Source organism: Hypanus sabinus, chromosome 6, assembly GCF_030144855.1.
Source record: "Hypanus sabinus isolate sHypSab1 chromosome 6, sHypSab1.hap1, whole genome shotgun sequence".
Taxonomy (NCBI): domain Eukaryota; kingdom Metazoa; phylum Chordata; class Chondrichthyes; order Myliobatiformes; family Dasyatidae; genus Hypanus; species Hypanus sabinus.
This window is the reverse complement of record NC_082711.1, coordinates 132,870,357-132,887,307: the sequence shown is the minus strand read 5'-3', so window position 1 is coordinate 132,887,307 and position 16,951 is coordinate 132,870,357. Positions and strand designations below refer to the sequence as shown.

Below are 16,951 nucleotides of genomic sequence, written 5' to 3'. Positions count from 1 at the left end.
TCTCTGTGCCCATCACTCTGCCTGTTCTACATCTCCCTCTGGTGTTCCCCCCTCCCCCTTTCTTTCTCCCGAGACCTCCCATCCCATGATCCTTTTCCTTCTCCAGCTCTGTATCACTTTTGCCAATCACCTTTCCAGCTCTTAGCTTCATCCCACCCCCTCCGGTCTTCTCTTATCATTTCGCATTTCCCCCTCCTCCCACTACTTTCAAATCTCTTACTATCTTTCCTTTCAGTTAGTCCTGACAAAGGGTAACGGCCCGAAGTGTTGACAGTGCTTCTTCCTACAGATGCTACCTGCCCTGCTGTGTTCCACCAGCATTTTGTGTGTGTTGTAGAAAAATATGTCTGGTTCAAAGGTAGATGTGAAAGAAATACATAGGGACCGATTCAAGTGGCACTGGCAGCAGCTATTGTGGAAGAGGGCTGTTATGTTGGGACAGGGTTTCTTTGGACTGCTGGTACCCTTTTCCTGGCAAATTATTTTACTAGGTTTATTCACAGGACCTTCAACTAATTGGGAGGGTGAACTGGATGCTTAATAAGTCAAAGAAACTGTGAATGAGTAGTGGCACAATGTAGTAAAGGGTGAATGGATATCGAAGTGTGACGGAGGGTAGAAATTTGAACCAGCGTAAGCTTTAATCTGAAAGTACATAACATTTGCAAGCAGGTAGATAAGTTGAAGGCACGTGGATGAATGAAAAATGGAGGGCTATGTGGGAGGGAAGGGTTAGATTGATCTTAGAGTAGGTTAAATGGTTGGCATAGCATTGTGGGCTGAAGGGCCTGTACTGAACTGTAGTGTTCTATGTTCTAAATATAAATGAATGAATTTGATTTAATAACTATTGAAGAGATGTGACTACAAAGTGACCCATACTAGGAACTTGGTCTTTCAGTTTATTTGATATCCCAAAAATGGGCAAAAAGTGGTTGATGGTGTTTTCAAGTAAGAAAAGTGATACCGTGCTGGTGAGTAGTGAGTATAGATGCATTGTTTTGTAGTGTGGAATTGGTTTGAATAGAAATAGGGAATAACAGAGGAAAGTTGTCACTGTTGAGATTGGCCATAGACTTGCAGTATATTGACTTGTGAAAGGATGAAGCATAAGTGGGAAATGGAAGGCACAGGAAGGATATACAATTAATGTAAGTGATTTTAAACTGTACACTGATTGAACTAGCATAGCAAAGGCACTGTGAGAGGAATTTATGAAGTATTTAGGAGCTGTTTCTTGGAGCAATGTGTTGGAGAGCTCACCTGGAAACAGATTATTTTATATTTTGTCATACTAAATAAAGTAGAATTAGTAAGAGATCTTGTTAGCAATGAAGCTACAGAGAAATGATCATAATATGGTTGAAGTCAACATACACTTTGAGAGTGAACAAAACAGTTTCAAACGAATGTCCTCAAATTAATTGTTGGCTAAAATGAACTGGGACAATAAGCTGACAAAGAAGTCTGAAGAAAAGTGGTGCACAGCTACTTGAAAAACTATTCTAGGTAAAAATTTATATCAATCAAAAGGAGGGATTCATTGAGGAAAAAGTGTTTGTAGTTAATATTAAAATAAGTTAAGGAAATACCAAGTAATCTCTGGCAATGAGTTCTATAGATTCACCATCCTCTGGCTAAAGGAATTCCTCCTCATCTTTGTTCTAAATGGACATTGTTCTAAGGCTGAGCCGTCTGGGCCTAGATTCTCGCATTATTTGAAACTCCATGTCCACTTTATTGAGGCCTTTCAATATTTGGTAGGTTTCAATGAGATCAACCCATATTCTTCTAAACTCCCGCGAATACATGACCAGAGCCATCAAATATTCCTGATGAGTTGACCCTTTCATATCTGGGATCATTCTTGTAATCCTGCTCTGAGGAATTGAGGATATATTAAAAAAAAATCATTTTGAACCTATGTAACCTCTGGCTAAAAGAATAATTGGGACTGAACTGGAATTTTTGAACTGAAGTAAACTCTGTCTTCAGCAGTTAGAAAACAAACCGGCTTATACTGGCTCCCTTTTAATTCGCAGAGGGATATGAGGAATTTGATAAGTAATACTTTGTTCCTTTGTCTGAGTAAAGGGGAGGAGGATTCACCGATAAGGACAGGAATGAACATCTGTCTGTAATTAAGTCAGGGTCTTGTAAAGGAAATAACTGATAAGTTCTGGACAGCACATCCCTTTGTAATTAAACCTTGATTTAGTGGACACTCTTATCTGTAACTAAGGTTTGCACCAACAGACTTGGTGGGTGTACCAGTTCAAATGACATCTTGCAACAGTGATGTATGGGTCTTAGTATAGACTTAGTATCTATAAATATACAGCTGTAACCTGACTGAATTAGGCCACTCGTCAGAGTGACATGCCTTCTCTTTAACATCTGGGTCTATAACTCCTGCAGGAGACTGCGCAATAAACTGTGGTGATGAGAAGAAGCTGGTCTCCCAAGTTTTATTCAGACTCAACGTTAATACCTCTGGATTCTCTCCAATGCCAGTGCATCCTTTCTTGGATATGGGGCCTGGGTCTCCATAATGGAGGACATTACAAACATCTCCAGGATAAGAAATAGGCTATCTTCAAATAGGAAAGAAGAGCTTACAACAATCCTTAATAAGGACAAAATCTTGGAAAAATGAATAAGGCAATATGGTAGTGTACTGGTTAGTGTAACGCTATTACAGCACCAGTGACTTTTGTTCAATTCTGCTGTCTGCAAGACGTTTGTACCATCTTCCTGTGTAGATTAACCTTAGTGGGTTATTGAGCTGAAGGGCCTTTTACTGTGTTGTATCTCTAAGTAAAATATGATTTTAAAAATGGGACTGAAAGCAGACAAGTTACGGGAATTTTATGGCTGGCTTCCCAAGACGTTAAAGGAAATGGGTACAAAGATAGAACTATTGGTTGAAGTTTGCATTCTGGGAATGTATCAGCAATTAGAATACTACAAATGTGCTTTGTTTTGAATTGTGCAAACCATAGGCTACTTAGTTTAACTTGTGTTGGGAAGGTGCTGAAGTTTATAATCAAGGAAGGTATAGCCATTAGAAAAGCTTAATGTAATCAAACCACGTCAATGTGGTTTTGTGAAAGGAAAATCAATAGTACTAAGTGCTAGCAAGGACACAGCTGGTGTACCGTGAGCAGTTTTGGCTTTTTATTTTAATAGATATACTAGCATTAGAGACCAAAAGAAACAGAATTAGTCACATGAGCAAGTGTAAAGATATTTGAGAAGGTGAGAAATAGTTCGAAAAAGCAAATAGTATTCTGGATCAAATGACTTTAATTCTCCTTATCACTTCATCAAAACTCAAATGGGAAGAAATGATTGAAGTTTATATGTGGACGTCTTGAAGGTATTTGACCAAGTAAGTTCTAGATAATATTCATTTAAAGTTTTTCAAAAAAATCACTGGAAATCTGTAAAAAGTTAGTCTATTGTTTAAGAAGGAAAAAAGATGACAAAGCAAAACAGCTAACTATAGGTGTGTTAGCATAATATTGTATTAGTAAGCTGCCTGGATCATTTAGAGAAGCTTAAAGTAATCAAAGCAAGTCAACATGGCTTTGTAAATTATACTTGACAATTTGCCAGAGTTCTGCAAGGTTGCAAAAGCAGAGATGACAGCCAGAAACTTATACACGTTGTAAATTTGGAACTTTGGAAGGCAGTTGACAAGCTGTCACGTGAAATGTAGTGTATAAGATCTCATGGCATTAGAAGTGTGTTAGAGTGAATTCCAGATTGGTTATCAAATAGAAGGTAAAGAAGGAAAATATAAGGGTCTTTTTCATGCTGGAATGATGTAACCAGTAGATACTCCAAGTTTCGCTTTGTGGCCCTGTATTATGACTTGTGTTGATGGCCTGGATCAGCTGTGATATTTAGAATCTGCAGCAGAATAGGGATGGGTTGAGAGATCAAATGAAACTTGGCAAGTGGAGTTTGAGCAATCCTGTACAGTCATGCACTTCAGTTAGAGGAATCTAAAGGCAGATGTAGATGAACAGAGTTACTTAGATCCAAGTGTTCTTGTGCACAAGTTGCAAAGAATTAGGCCAGAGCAGCAAATGACATATTGGCCTTTACTGCAGGAAGGTTGGACATTAGAAACTAGGAGGTGTTGTACAAGGTACTAGTAAGGCTACATGTGGAGTATTCCGAAGGTTTATTTCCCTTATTTATGGAAGGTCATACCAGTATTGAAGGTACTCAAACACAGATTTAGTAATGTAATTCTGGAATGGTTAGCTTGTCACAAATGGGTAAACAAAATTCAGTTATGCAGTTTTTGAATTTTGGGAATAAGGGATGATTTTATTGAAACATAGGAGGGGGGCTACAAAAAGAGTGTAGATGTCGTTAAAAGGAGACTCCTGAGTGAGTGAGATCGAAGATTTAGGGGGCAGTCATTTAAGATTGAGGTGCTGCAGGAAGGAGGTGGGGAGGCAGCTTCTTGCAGGGGTTGGTGAATCTTTGGAATTCTCTAGCCCAGTGGTTGGTTATATAATTTGGAAATTTAAAGACAAAGCAGATATATTTTTGAAAGATCAGAGGTCAAATGATGAGGCCAAACAGATTGGAGGAGCAGCACCTCGTATTGTGTCTTTCTCCAACATCCAGTAATCTCTCCCTCCTCTTTCCTCCACCTCTTCTATTCCCCATTCTGGTTACCTTTTCACCCTTTCTTCTCACCTACCCTTCTCCCTCTGGTGCCTCTCTTCTTGTCCTTTTTTCCAAGATCCACTATCCTCTTCTATCAGATTCCTCCTCCTTCAGCCCTTTATCTGTTCCACCTATCCCCTCTCAGCTTCTTGCTTCACCCCCTCTCATCCACTCACCTTCCTTCTCGCCTAGTCTCACCTATCACTTCCTGTACCTATGTTGCATAAAGTTGACGATTGGTTTGGACACCAGTGAGTTAACAAGGAAGAAAAGTTAGGGAAAAACGATATTTTCAGATGGAGAAAATAGCAAAGATAATGAAGGACAGAGATGACAGCCATAGCGGAAGCTTCACTTTGTGCTGATCATTGGTTTAATTCTAGCAAATGTCAAACATTAACATTATGCTTAGTGACAGGAGCAGACAACCATTGTTCAATTATCGCATTTCTAGCAATAACCACCAGTTCAAGTTGCCGCTTTTAACATGGATTAGCAAACACTTATTTGTTACATACATCCTGTTTAATTTTAGATGATTAACTTTTTTAACAATTTAGTCTATTTCACCAGATTTGGATAATTTTGTAGCGTTGGGCCTTATTGCAATATATCTTCCTGAAAATCTGAGCATTTGAAAGGTTACTTTGATCACTTGATGTATAGTTGTTTTTCAAACAATGTTGGAAAAAGTTTGATTTTTTTTGGTGGAAAGCAAGATATAACCATATAACAATTACAGCACAGAAATAGGCCATCTTGGCCCTTCTAGTCTGTGCCGAACACTTACTCTCACCTAGTCCCACTTATCTGCACTCAGCCATAACCCTCCATTCCTTTCCTGTCCATATTCCTATCCAATTTTACTTTAAATGACAATATCGAACCTGCCTCTACTACTTTTATTGGAAGCTCGTTCCACACAGCTACCACTCTCTGAATAAAGAAGTTCCCCCTCATGTTACTCTTAAACTTTTGCCCCTTAACTCAAATCAATATGAACAAGCTATTCATTTTACCTCCTTTGCGTTTGTTATAATTACCATGTGGAGCTGTTGTATGTAGAGTTGCGTTATTTGTTTGGCTCTTAGTAACATACTTCTTACAGACATATAAAGTTTTTTTGGCTGCCTTCTACTTATAATTATGTTCTGTAGTTCCATTTGGGAGGAAACCATTGTTTCAAGATGCAAGGCGGTTTAGGAACAATATTTGCATTCCCAAAGTCAGGCTAGCGTATTGCTTTTCTACATAGGTTGATTGTGCAGAGGTGTACCTAATAAAGTGTCTGCTGATGGTATGTTTGTGGTCTTCTGCGTTGTAACCCATACACTTCAAGCTTTGACATGTGCATTCAGAAATGCTGTTCTGCACACTGCTATTATAGAGCATGGTTATTTGAGTTAGTCGCCTTCCTGTCAGCTTGAACAACTCTGGCCATTCTCCTCTGACCTCTCATTAACAAGGCATTTTCATCCACAGAACTACCGCTCACTGGATTTTTTTGGTTTTATGCACCATTCTCTATAACTCTAGCTATGCATGAAGGTCCCAGGGAATCAGCAATTTCTGAGATACACAAACCAGCCTGTCTGGCACCAACAATTCACTAGGATCCCATTTCTTCCCCATTCTGATATTTGATCTGAACAACAACTGAACCCCTTGACTATGTCTGCATGCTTTTATGCATTGAGTTGCTGCCACGTCAATAATGAGCAGGTAGCTACTGAGTGTAGAGAAATACTGGCTGGCTTTCGCACCTGAACAATACAGTGCAGAATGGTGGCAGTGCATCTGACATCTTTTGCAATTGGATGGAGCGAAGTTTCCATTATATCATGACCTGAGGGATCAGGTGTACTTTGTTCAGTTTTATGCTACCAATAGCTGATACATCTAGCGGGGCCTCATTAATTCAAAGGAGGTTGCCGACCTTCAAATATTTGTTTTATAAATAGTATTTTAATATAAAGATTCATTAAAATACATCCAAATGTTTAAAACTTTGTAGATTTTTTAGTTTAATAATTGTTTTTCATTTGTCTTTGTTATTGGTTCAGGTTACAGGAATTTATCTTTATGGAATTAATACATCACTACCAAAACAGTTTGAAATACAGAATAAAAAATTAACTCTTAAGCAATTTATTTAGGTAAAGATACCCAAATAATCTCAAAATCTGAAAGAAACAACAAATTTTATCAATGATTGTCAAGGGTTTGTGTTACTGATAATGTGATATGGATGGTTTTGTGGGCTGTAACAAGTGAGTGTACTCTTCTGTACACAATCTAACAGGTCTTCAGTGTTTGCCTATTTTTTTTTACTTAGTCTGCTGTGCTCCATGGAGTAACCATAGTCAGTTCAGTAAGATGTTGAACCAAGAAGTCCCATGATTGCATGCAGAGGAATAGGCCACAATAATTTCTGTTGCAATGAATGCCAAGTGAGCAATGTGTTGAATTTATGGCTCATTATTGCGTGTTAATTTAACATTTCATCATGATATATTTGAAAGCTCTGCAATATGCAGAATTTCAGAACTTGTAAATAAATAGTTAATTGAGAAATTCCATTTCATCACTTTCAACAGGTTTTTGCCAGAGAAGGAAATGTACCAAACATCATTATTGCAGTGAGTTTGAATTATCTTTCTTTTTCTTAAATGAATGTATAATAACATATTGAGCTGAATTTTGAAACAACTTAAATTGTGAGAAAGACAAATGTGACCACTGTGAAGGTGTGACAGATGTGAAGAATAATTATGTTCCAATCTTCAAGAAAAGGAACTTGGTTATCTTTATCAGTTGTGATAGATTCATTATATTCATTGTGTACGTTACATCATCTTTTCTGTCCCTGGATTTATGTATCTATTTCATTTGATTTTTCTACACTGATGATTGTCCATCGTTTCTTGCTCTAGTACATTTCACGTACAACAGTTTTGCTTGTTCTCATTGATTTGACAGGAATTGCTGCTATTTTTACATTCATCTCATTCCTTTTGATTAAGAGTATGCCCGTTTTCTTTAAACATGGCACAAGTTTTCCAGTAGCCAAATTACCTGAGTTGAAGAGGGGGTTGGTAGTGACCCAGGTTGTGTTGCCTTTGTTAAAACCTTCTTTTGCCCATTCTGCACCTGTGCATGTAAATTTCTCCTGATAGTCTAAGCATTTATTTGCATGTAACTAAAGTGTTTGACATAGTACTATTAATTCATAATGTTGAGGCCACTATGCTTGCGAAATCCCAGTACTAACATTGATGGAAAGCCATTGTTGACTTTTCTCATATTTTGTTTCTCTAATGGGTGAAGATCTTTAACTGCCACTATTTTTAGTATATGTACAATTCCTTTAGTCATTTGGAAAAATAACTGAAATACCACTGTTAGGAATGAGAATTGCTTCCCTTTGTCTAGGAAATGTATGTTGAAGCTGACTTATTGGGAAAGACACAACTTTCAATATACAGCAGGAGGCATTTAGTGTTAGTAGTAGTGTTGTTGCATTAGAAGGACAGATGTATACAGTTGCTACTAATTCAATTAATTTAGTAACAGTTTTATTGTCTTTTAAAATGCGCAACTTGGGTTTTATTTATTCAGGATGCGTGGGTGGTGTTGGCTATTTAAACATTTTTGCTAAATTGCCCAAAACTGAGTGACTAGCCAGGCCAGATCTGGCAGTTATTAATTGATCATGTTTTTTTGGCTCTGGAGTCTCTTTTAAGCCAGACTATTTCCTCCTTGAAAGGATATTATGAATTAGAATTTTTATATCAATTTTAATACAATTACTGATATCATTTACTTATTTCAGATTCAATTAGTTTTCCTAGCAGCTATAGAAGAAATGAAACTCTTAAATGGATTATTAATCTCAGTCACTGCATACAACTAACTGGAGCATATGCTACTATATCTAAACAATCATCATATTTATCTTCCAAGTAACAATCAAATTTCTTTTCGTATTTATTAAGAGAATTTGTTGTTGCTGAATGCCAGTTCTTAGTGCTTTTCCTCAGCTTCTGTGTCCTGATTCTATTTTGAGTGAATTGCTTAATCTTTTGCGTACTTTCAGTTGTTAGTCATTTATTTCTAACTTTACCCAGGGTCCACCTGGCACTGGAAAAACAACCAGCATCTTGTGCTTGGCACGGGCACTTTTGGGTCCTGCGCTAAAAGATGCTGTGCTTGAGCTCAATGCTTCAAATGATCGGTAAGATTTTAAAAATTTATCTGAATATAACATCGGGCCTAAACTGCCAGTGACAGCAAGGCAGATCAAAAAGATACTTTTACCTATTCTAGTTGTGACTTCAAAGTAAAGAAATAGGTTTTAAGAGGGGAAAGGAAGCGTTTTAAAAACAAGTCTGGTACCTGTCATCAATCAGCTTAAGTGTTCTTAGTAAAAAGGGGTAGAAAGAAACCTTGTATATCCATATCCATCTCGAGGCACAGTGAAGTGTTTTACAACCAACAAAATACTGTGATATGTAATTATTTTGTTATGTAGGAGATAGTGGGCAATTTGTGCACAGTTAGCCCACCAGTAGTTATTGATACTGTCTCAAAATATAAGTTCCAATACCTCGGGTATCTGAAACCCTCTCTCCTGCGCCATTGCTCAAGCCACATATTCATCCTAACTATTCTGCTGTTCCTACCCTGGCTAGCACATGGCACATGAAGTAATCTGGAGCTTACCTTGGAGTTCCTGCATTTTTAATTTATCTCCTAGCTCCCTAAATTCAGCTTGGAGTGCCATGTCCCACTATTTTCCCATATCCCACTACAACAACTGGCTATTCACCTTCCTCTTCCAAAATGCCCTGCCTGTGGGTGCTCCAAAACATCCCCGACCCTTGCACCCAGGAGGTAGCACACCAACAAGGAGCCTTACCTACAGCCAAAGAAACTCCTGCCTATTCCCCCTACCATGCAATTCCCCACAGCTATAGCTCTTCTACTCTTTCTCCTGCCCTCTTGTGCGGTAGAGCCACTCATGGTGCCATGATCCTTGCTACTGCTGCCTTCCCCTGTGAGCCATTCCCCCCACCCCCCCAAACAGCATCTAAAGCTGTCTAGCTGTTTTAAGACAACAAAACTATGTCATTACAGTAGAATTAAGCCATTCAGCCAGTTGAGTACTCTTCCATTCGATCATGGTGATTTATTTTCCTTCTCAACCGCAATTCTCCTGCCTTTGCCCTGTAACCTTTGGAGGGAGATGACCACAGGGGACTGTTGCACATTTTCAAATACTTGATAAGGCTTGCTTTAACAAAGACTTGATGTAATTATGACTTGCCTTTTTTTTTGCAGAGGTATCGATGTGGTGAGAAACAAAATTAAAATGTTTGCACAGCAGAAGGTTACGCTACCAAAAGGTCGTCACAAAATCATCATCCTGGATGAAGCAGACAGGTGAGAGGATTTGGGTATTTAAATGTAAAATGCCATGATTTAATTTGTAGCATAACCAAGGGCCAGGCACCAACTGCACCTTGACATGGAAATTGGAGATCTTCCCCTGCCACTCATCCAATTGTGCATTTTTGACAGTGTTAAAAGCATTTTTGACAGTTAACCAGAAAGTATTGTAAAATTCTGGCCTCAAAGTAACTGCAGTGCTTCTCGTTGTTCCTGACAGTTCGAAAGCCCATGTTTACATCATTGGGATGGTGTTTGTGCATCACAGTGGTGCATTAGTTAATTCAGGTTTGATCCTAACCTTCAATGTTGTTTGTGTGGCATTTGCATTTTCTCCCTGTGGTGCTGTGAGTTTCCCAAGTTCTCAGATTTCCTCTCACATCCCAAGAGCACATTGGTGGGTTAATTGGCTCTTAGCGCAAGTGGGGAGTTGATAAACTTGTGAGAATAATTAAAGGAGAACAGGCCTACCCTGACAGCCAGTGTAGTGTCAAAAGGCTAAATAGCCTATTCCAATGTTGGAGGCTGATATGAGATGTAGGACAGGATCAGAGACATCAAGTAAATTGAGCAATATTATACCTGCCTTTCTTGATAATTTTTAAAATTTACTGTCAAAGGCCAATAATTTCCACAGTAGCTAAGGACATTTACGGGCTGCTGACTGCAAAAACTACCTGTTGCTGTGGCACTTAACCTCTAGTTCTGACTTGTGCCACCCTTTTGAATTGTTGGTAACGGATATCTTTCATCTGAAACATTAAACTTGAAGTCTCATATGCCCAGTTAGAGGATGTGTAAGATTCTATAGCACGAGTTAAAGGGTGCATAGGTTTCCTGAAATGCGAGCCAAAGTTCATTTCTCAAACTAAAAGAAAATGCAGATTAGCTGATTATCCCATAGGGCCAAACTATAGATATTAAAATGTGCTACAACAAAATGTTTATGGAATGCTTTTGGAGGTTTGAAAGGAGTGCCAAATGAATATAAGAATCTAAGAGCAAAGAATCTTGTGTTTCTATTATGGGTAGAGGTATATACTTCCACATTTTGCCAAAAGCATAGCCTCCATTTGGAGGAGCATACCACCTTTGTAATTGCCTGCAGTAAAACCATTGTTGACAGTAAAGTAAATATGTTTTGAGTGAAGCAGGCATCAGCTTGTGTAAATGACTAGCCAGTGCTGTCACTGAGCACTGAATCTCTCTAGATGTACTTGCCTAGTTCATGCAGACAGGGAGGACTGAATATAGGGTGAAGAAAATAAATTCATGCTATGTTTAGTTTTCTGTCTGACTTGCAGTATGACAGATGGAGCCCAACAAGCCCTAAGGAGGACAATGGAGATTTATTCTAAAACTACACGGTTTGCACTGGCTTGCAATGCTTCAGATAAAATCATAGGTAGGTTTATGGTAATCTAATTATCTATTACTAAATACGTTTCTGGAGGCATTGCTTTGACTATCATTGTATTTTTGGATACATGGCTCATTTTGTCTTGTAGTTTTAATCAGATTTAAAAGCAGTGTTATGTCTTTCCCAGTTTATATACAGTAGATTCATATTAATTGGGCAATCAGTTAGTCAGGGCAGCCACTTATTTGAGACAATTCTTAAAGAACAAAAACTAATCAAGAAAATAGCAGGGATTTCCTTCAATTTTTTGAGACATTTTGCTGCTTAATTGGAAGCAGGAGGTTGTTGCTGAACAGTTTCTAACTAGTGTCAGTCACATGCACTTTGTATGGCTGATAGACACTGTGCTTAGAGTGGACAGTTTTTAAAGGCTAGGTGTCTGTGCTGATTATGTTCATTTGCAGTCAATCACAAGAACATGGCAGTGTACACTGGATGAATTCCTCCATTGATAACTATGAGGAATTAATACACAGTTTTATAGTACTGTAGTGGTATTGGTAATGTTCTAATTTGTTATTTCATTTAAATGCATCATTTGTTACTCATTTAAATGGTAGTTTGTCTTTTTTTACCCTTTTAACTATTTTTATGAAACCGACTAATTGGACCCAAATACACTGGTCACAATGTATCCCAATTAACTGGAACCCAATATTTATATATTAAAAACTGTCCAAAAAGATGTTTATGCAGAACAGTGCTGTGAAGTGGTTTAGAAGGTAGGGGATGAAGAGCAAGTATTATTCTGGGCTGTGGGACAGAAATCAGACTTGGTTAAGTAAAACTATCCACTGATGGACAGAGAAAAATGTCACCCACACCTGCCTTTGGAATGTCTTCTGGAAGATTGAGGAACTTCTGGAATCAGTTGCCCATCTATGAATGTTCTTTTCAATTATTCTGTACACTCAGATCCCGCTTGATGCTGAGGATGTGTTCCTTGGAGGTGGAATGCAATGTTAATGGGCAAGTGTGCTTGATTTAAAAGAAAATCAAACCTGAGATATATTATTTTATGTATACACAATAATTTGTGGAGTAACAAACAAGCAAATAGGCCTAACCTGTACATCAGTGGAGCAGCAGCAGCAGAGGGAAGTGGGCACTAGTTACATCTTGGAGGAGGGACTAGGCTGTGGGACCTCTAACTTTGACTTTGTCAAATAACATCAAGATTTGACTGCCTTTTCTCAAGTTTCCTCTTATGAAGCAGTTCTCAGTAGCAGGAAATCATGTCCAGAGCACCTCTCTTTGCCTTACTGCTTTGCTCCCGGTCAGGGTCATTATCGATGAACTGGTCCATGATTTGTGAGATTGTGGTGATGCTAGTGCTGAGGAATTGTGTGGTGAGGTTTCATGCTAGTGTTTCCTCATCTCTATCCATGTCCTCAGATTCTCCCAGGATGCATTGCTCTAACAATTATCAAATTGTCTTCATTATTGAGGCTCTCACCATGAGAATGCAATTTCACATCTGTGCTAATGCTTTTCCTAGACATCTTAGATGTACCACCCTCACTGGAAGTTGCAGGCCGTTTTCCAGACTTTATGGGTGAAAAAATGGAATAAATTGACGAGGGAGCAAGAATGTTCACATGTGGAGGAGCAGGGTGTGAACTAATAGGTGATTGACTACGAATGGCTCAGAGCATATGTAAAGTGCTCATTGGCTGGTTGTAATGGTGCCCCTTTTGAGAAGTTTTAAGTGTTGTTTAGAATAAATTTTTGTTTGTTTTTATATTTCAATCAAGAATTGAATAACTTCTGTAATGAATCAGTGCTATGTGGGGTAGTGTCGTGCGGGGTCTGAGTGATTTTAACAAGGAGTTGGTAGTTTTAAGTAATTGCTTTAGATACGAGCAGGTGTTGGTGGTAAATTATATAACTGTAACCATTTCTACAACTGATCGTATACTTATGCTTGGCTTATTATTAGTCATCCACCATTTCTTGACTTGAATACTCACCACAACAAGGTGAATCAATTTTGCAGTTCATCACCTAAATTGGATCCTATTTTGGATCATGTGGGTTTGGCAGACTGGCCAGAGCTTGAAGAATTATTTTTTATCATTGTGAAAATTGAAAGATGGAGCCTTTACCATGGAACATTGAGAGGTACAGCACTGTATGGACCTTCGGCCCATGATGTTGTGCTAACCAACATAAACCTATTCCATGTTCAATTTAATCCTTCCTTTCTACACAGCCCGTAAATCTCCATTTTTAATTTATTATTTAACTATCAAGTCTTTTAAATATCCCTATTGTATCAGAGTGTACCAACAAACCTGGCAGCGCATTCCTGGTACCTATCACTCTCTGTATTGGAAATGGGAGATGGGAAACTACCTTTGACACCCCCTCTCTTCCCCCCCCCCCCCCAACTTTCCTCCATTCACCTAAACCAATCTCCTCCGGTATTGCTTCCCTGGGGGAAGAAAGGTATTGATTGCCCACTCTATTTATGCCTTTCATAATCTTACACACATCTGTCAGGTTGCCTCTCATCCCCCATGTTCAAAAGAGGAAAGATCATAAGACATATGAACAGAATTGGAGCATTCAGCCCATTGAGCCTGCTCCATCATTCAATTACGGCTGATTTATTTTCCCTCCCAACCCCATTCTGTTGCCTTCTCATAACTTTTGACACCCTTACTAATGAACCTCTACTTTAACTACACCCAATGGCTTAGCTTCTACAGCTGTCTGAGGAAATAAATTTCACAGATTTGCTGTGCCCGCTCGCAATACTCTTGTTTGGTGTAACCAGAGTTTTATAGAGGTGCAATATCACCTTGTAGCTCTTGAACTAGGTCCCCTGATTAATAAAGACCAGCACACCATATGTTTTCTTAACTACCCTATCAACTTGTACCGTGACTGAGGGATCTGTGATTTGACCCCATGATCCCTGTTCTAAGAATCCTATTATTAACCTTGTACTTAGCTTTCAAATTTGATCTCCCCCCACTTTCCTGGTCTTCCATCTGCTTCTGCTGCACCAATTTTGCATCCTTTCTCTATCCCGTTGTAACCTACAGTACAAGAACTTCCTAGCCATCCACAACACCATGAAGCTACTTGTCATCAGTAAACTTACTAACCCCATCCAAGCTATTTATAAAAATCACAAAGAGCATGAGTCCAGAACAGATCCCTGCAAACCTCCAGGCAGAATCCAGGTAGGGAAGCCAGTTCAAAATCATCCCAGCCAGGTTTCTATGGATCTCATGCCTCTGGATGAGCCTACCATGGGACCCTTGTTAAATGCATTACTAAAATCCCAATACACCATATACACGTCATCAATTTCAGTAAGGCTTGAATTGAGTTGACTTTATTACTTGCATCCTTCGTATATATAAGGAGTAAAACTCTACATTCTGTCTCCTTCTAAATGTGCAATTTGTAATAACTTGTAATAAATAATATGTACAACAGAGCAGTCAATATAACATAGAAATACATTGTATCAGCATGAATTAATCAGCCTGGTAGAAGAAACTGTCCTGAAGCCTGTTGGCTTTATACTGCTATACTGTTTCCACAATGGTAGCAGCTGTAACAGTTTGTGGTTGGGCTAACTCGGGTCCCCAATGATCTTTTGGGGCCCTTTTTACACACCTGTCTTTGTAAGTATCCTGTATAGTGGGAAGTTCACATCTACAGATGTGCTGGGCTGTCCGCACCACTCTCTGCAGAATCCTATGATTGAGGGAAGTACAGTTCCCATACTAGGCAGTGATGCAGCCAGTCTGGATGCTCTCAATTGTGCCTCTGTAGAAAGTTCTTTGGATTTGGGGGTCCATACCAGTCTTCCTCAACCATCTGAGGTGAAAGGCTGTTGTGCCTTTTTCACGCACAGCTGGTATGTACAGACCACGTGAGATCCTCAGTGTGTGCTGAGGATCTTAAAGCTGTTCACCCTCTCAACTCCAGATTCATTGATGTCAATAGGGGTAAGCCTGTCTCCATTCCTCCTGTAATCTACAACCAGTTCCTTTGTTTTTGCGAGGTATGGGCTTATGAGGCATGAGCTGCCCCTCATAAAACCAGGTTGACTATCCATAATATGATAGTGCTCCAAATGCTCATAAATCCTGTCCTTAAGAATCCTTTCCAATAGTTTGCCTACCACTGAAGTAAGACTTGCTGGTCTTTAATTATCAATACAGTCGGCCCTCCTTATCCGCGGGGGATTGGTTCCGGGATCTCCCGTGGATACCAAAAAACGTGGATGCTCAAGTCCCTTATTTAACCTGTCTCAGTGTGATGGTCTTTAGGACCCAGTGGAACCCCGGACCTTATTTAACCTGTGTCAGTGCGGTGGACCCTGCGCAGCTCTGAATCCGCAGTGTTTCTGTTCATGAAAATAATCACAATCACGATTGAAAATAAAGTGGAAGTAATAAAGCAATCAGAAAGAGGTGAAATGCCATCGGCCATTGGAAAAGCAGTCGGCTACAGTCGGTCAATGATCGGAACAATTTTAATAGAGCGTGTGAAAGGCCCTGCCCTGATGCATGCTACAATTATTTCTAAGCAATGCAGTGGTTTAATTATTGAAGTACATACGTTTCTTAAGTGTATTATATGCATAGAAAGGTATAATATATATTATATAATAAGACAAACGTTTGACTAACTGATCCTAAATAGTATCGGATGTACCTGTTCCGACTTCAAATCCGACCTAAAGGTGGACTCAGGAATGGAACTCGTTCATAACCCGGGGACTGTTTGTACTTTTAAGTTATCTCTAGATTGCTTATAATACCTAATTAATGTAAATGCTTTGTAAATAGTTGTTATACTGTATTGTTTAGGGAATAATGACAAGAAAAAATAGTCTGTACATGCTTAAACAACAAGTGCTGGAAGAGCACTTCCGGGTTTTCCCAGTCCGCAGTTGGTTAAATCCGTGCATGCAGAACCCGCGGATAAGGAGGGCCAACCGTATTGTTCATTTTGCCTTTCCTGATCAGTGGAACATTTGCCATCCTCCTATCCTTGGTGCCATTCTTATGGCCAGTGAAAATGCAAAGGTCATCATCAGCACCCCAGCAATTACTTCCCTTCCAGAGTAATCTAGTGTATATCTCCTCTGCCTTTGGGACGTACTAATGTTTTACAAAAGCTTGAAAACTACCTCTTTCTTAATCTCAACATGCTTCAGAGCATAGCATTTCTATGCTGACCTCACATTCAGTATGGCCTCTTAAGTTAGCCTGTTCACATATTTTGTTAGGAGTCCTTACTAGACACACCCAATGAATTATGCTCTAAGGCAACAAATGATATTAGGGTATTTGGAGTCTCCCATGACAACAGCTCTACTATTTTTGCACGTTTCCAAACTCTGCTTACTTGTCTGCTCCTCAGTGT

The 16,951-nt window shown here is 39.1% G+C and overlaps 1 protein-coding gene across 1 annotated transcript in view; it reads left to right on the top strand.

Annotated features, from left to right (window-relative positions):
* Positions 1-16,951, top strand: part of rfc2 (replication factor C (activator 1) 2) — a 62,635-nt gene that overhangs the window by 22,944 nt on the left and 22,740 nt on the right. The window contains exons 3-6 of the mRNA XM_059972967.1: positions 7,287-7,328; positions 8,817-8,923; positions 10,030-10,131; positions 11,442-11,542. Of these exons, the coding sequence (XP_059828950.1) occupies positions 7,287-7,328; positions 8,817-8,923; positions 10,030-10,131; positions 11,442-11,542 (352 nt within the window). The remainder of the gene's footprint in view (positions 1-7,286; positions 7,329-8,816; positions 8,924-10,029; positions 10,132-11,441; positions 11,543-16,951) is intronic.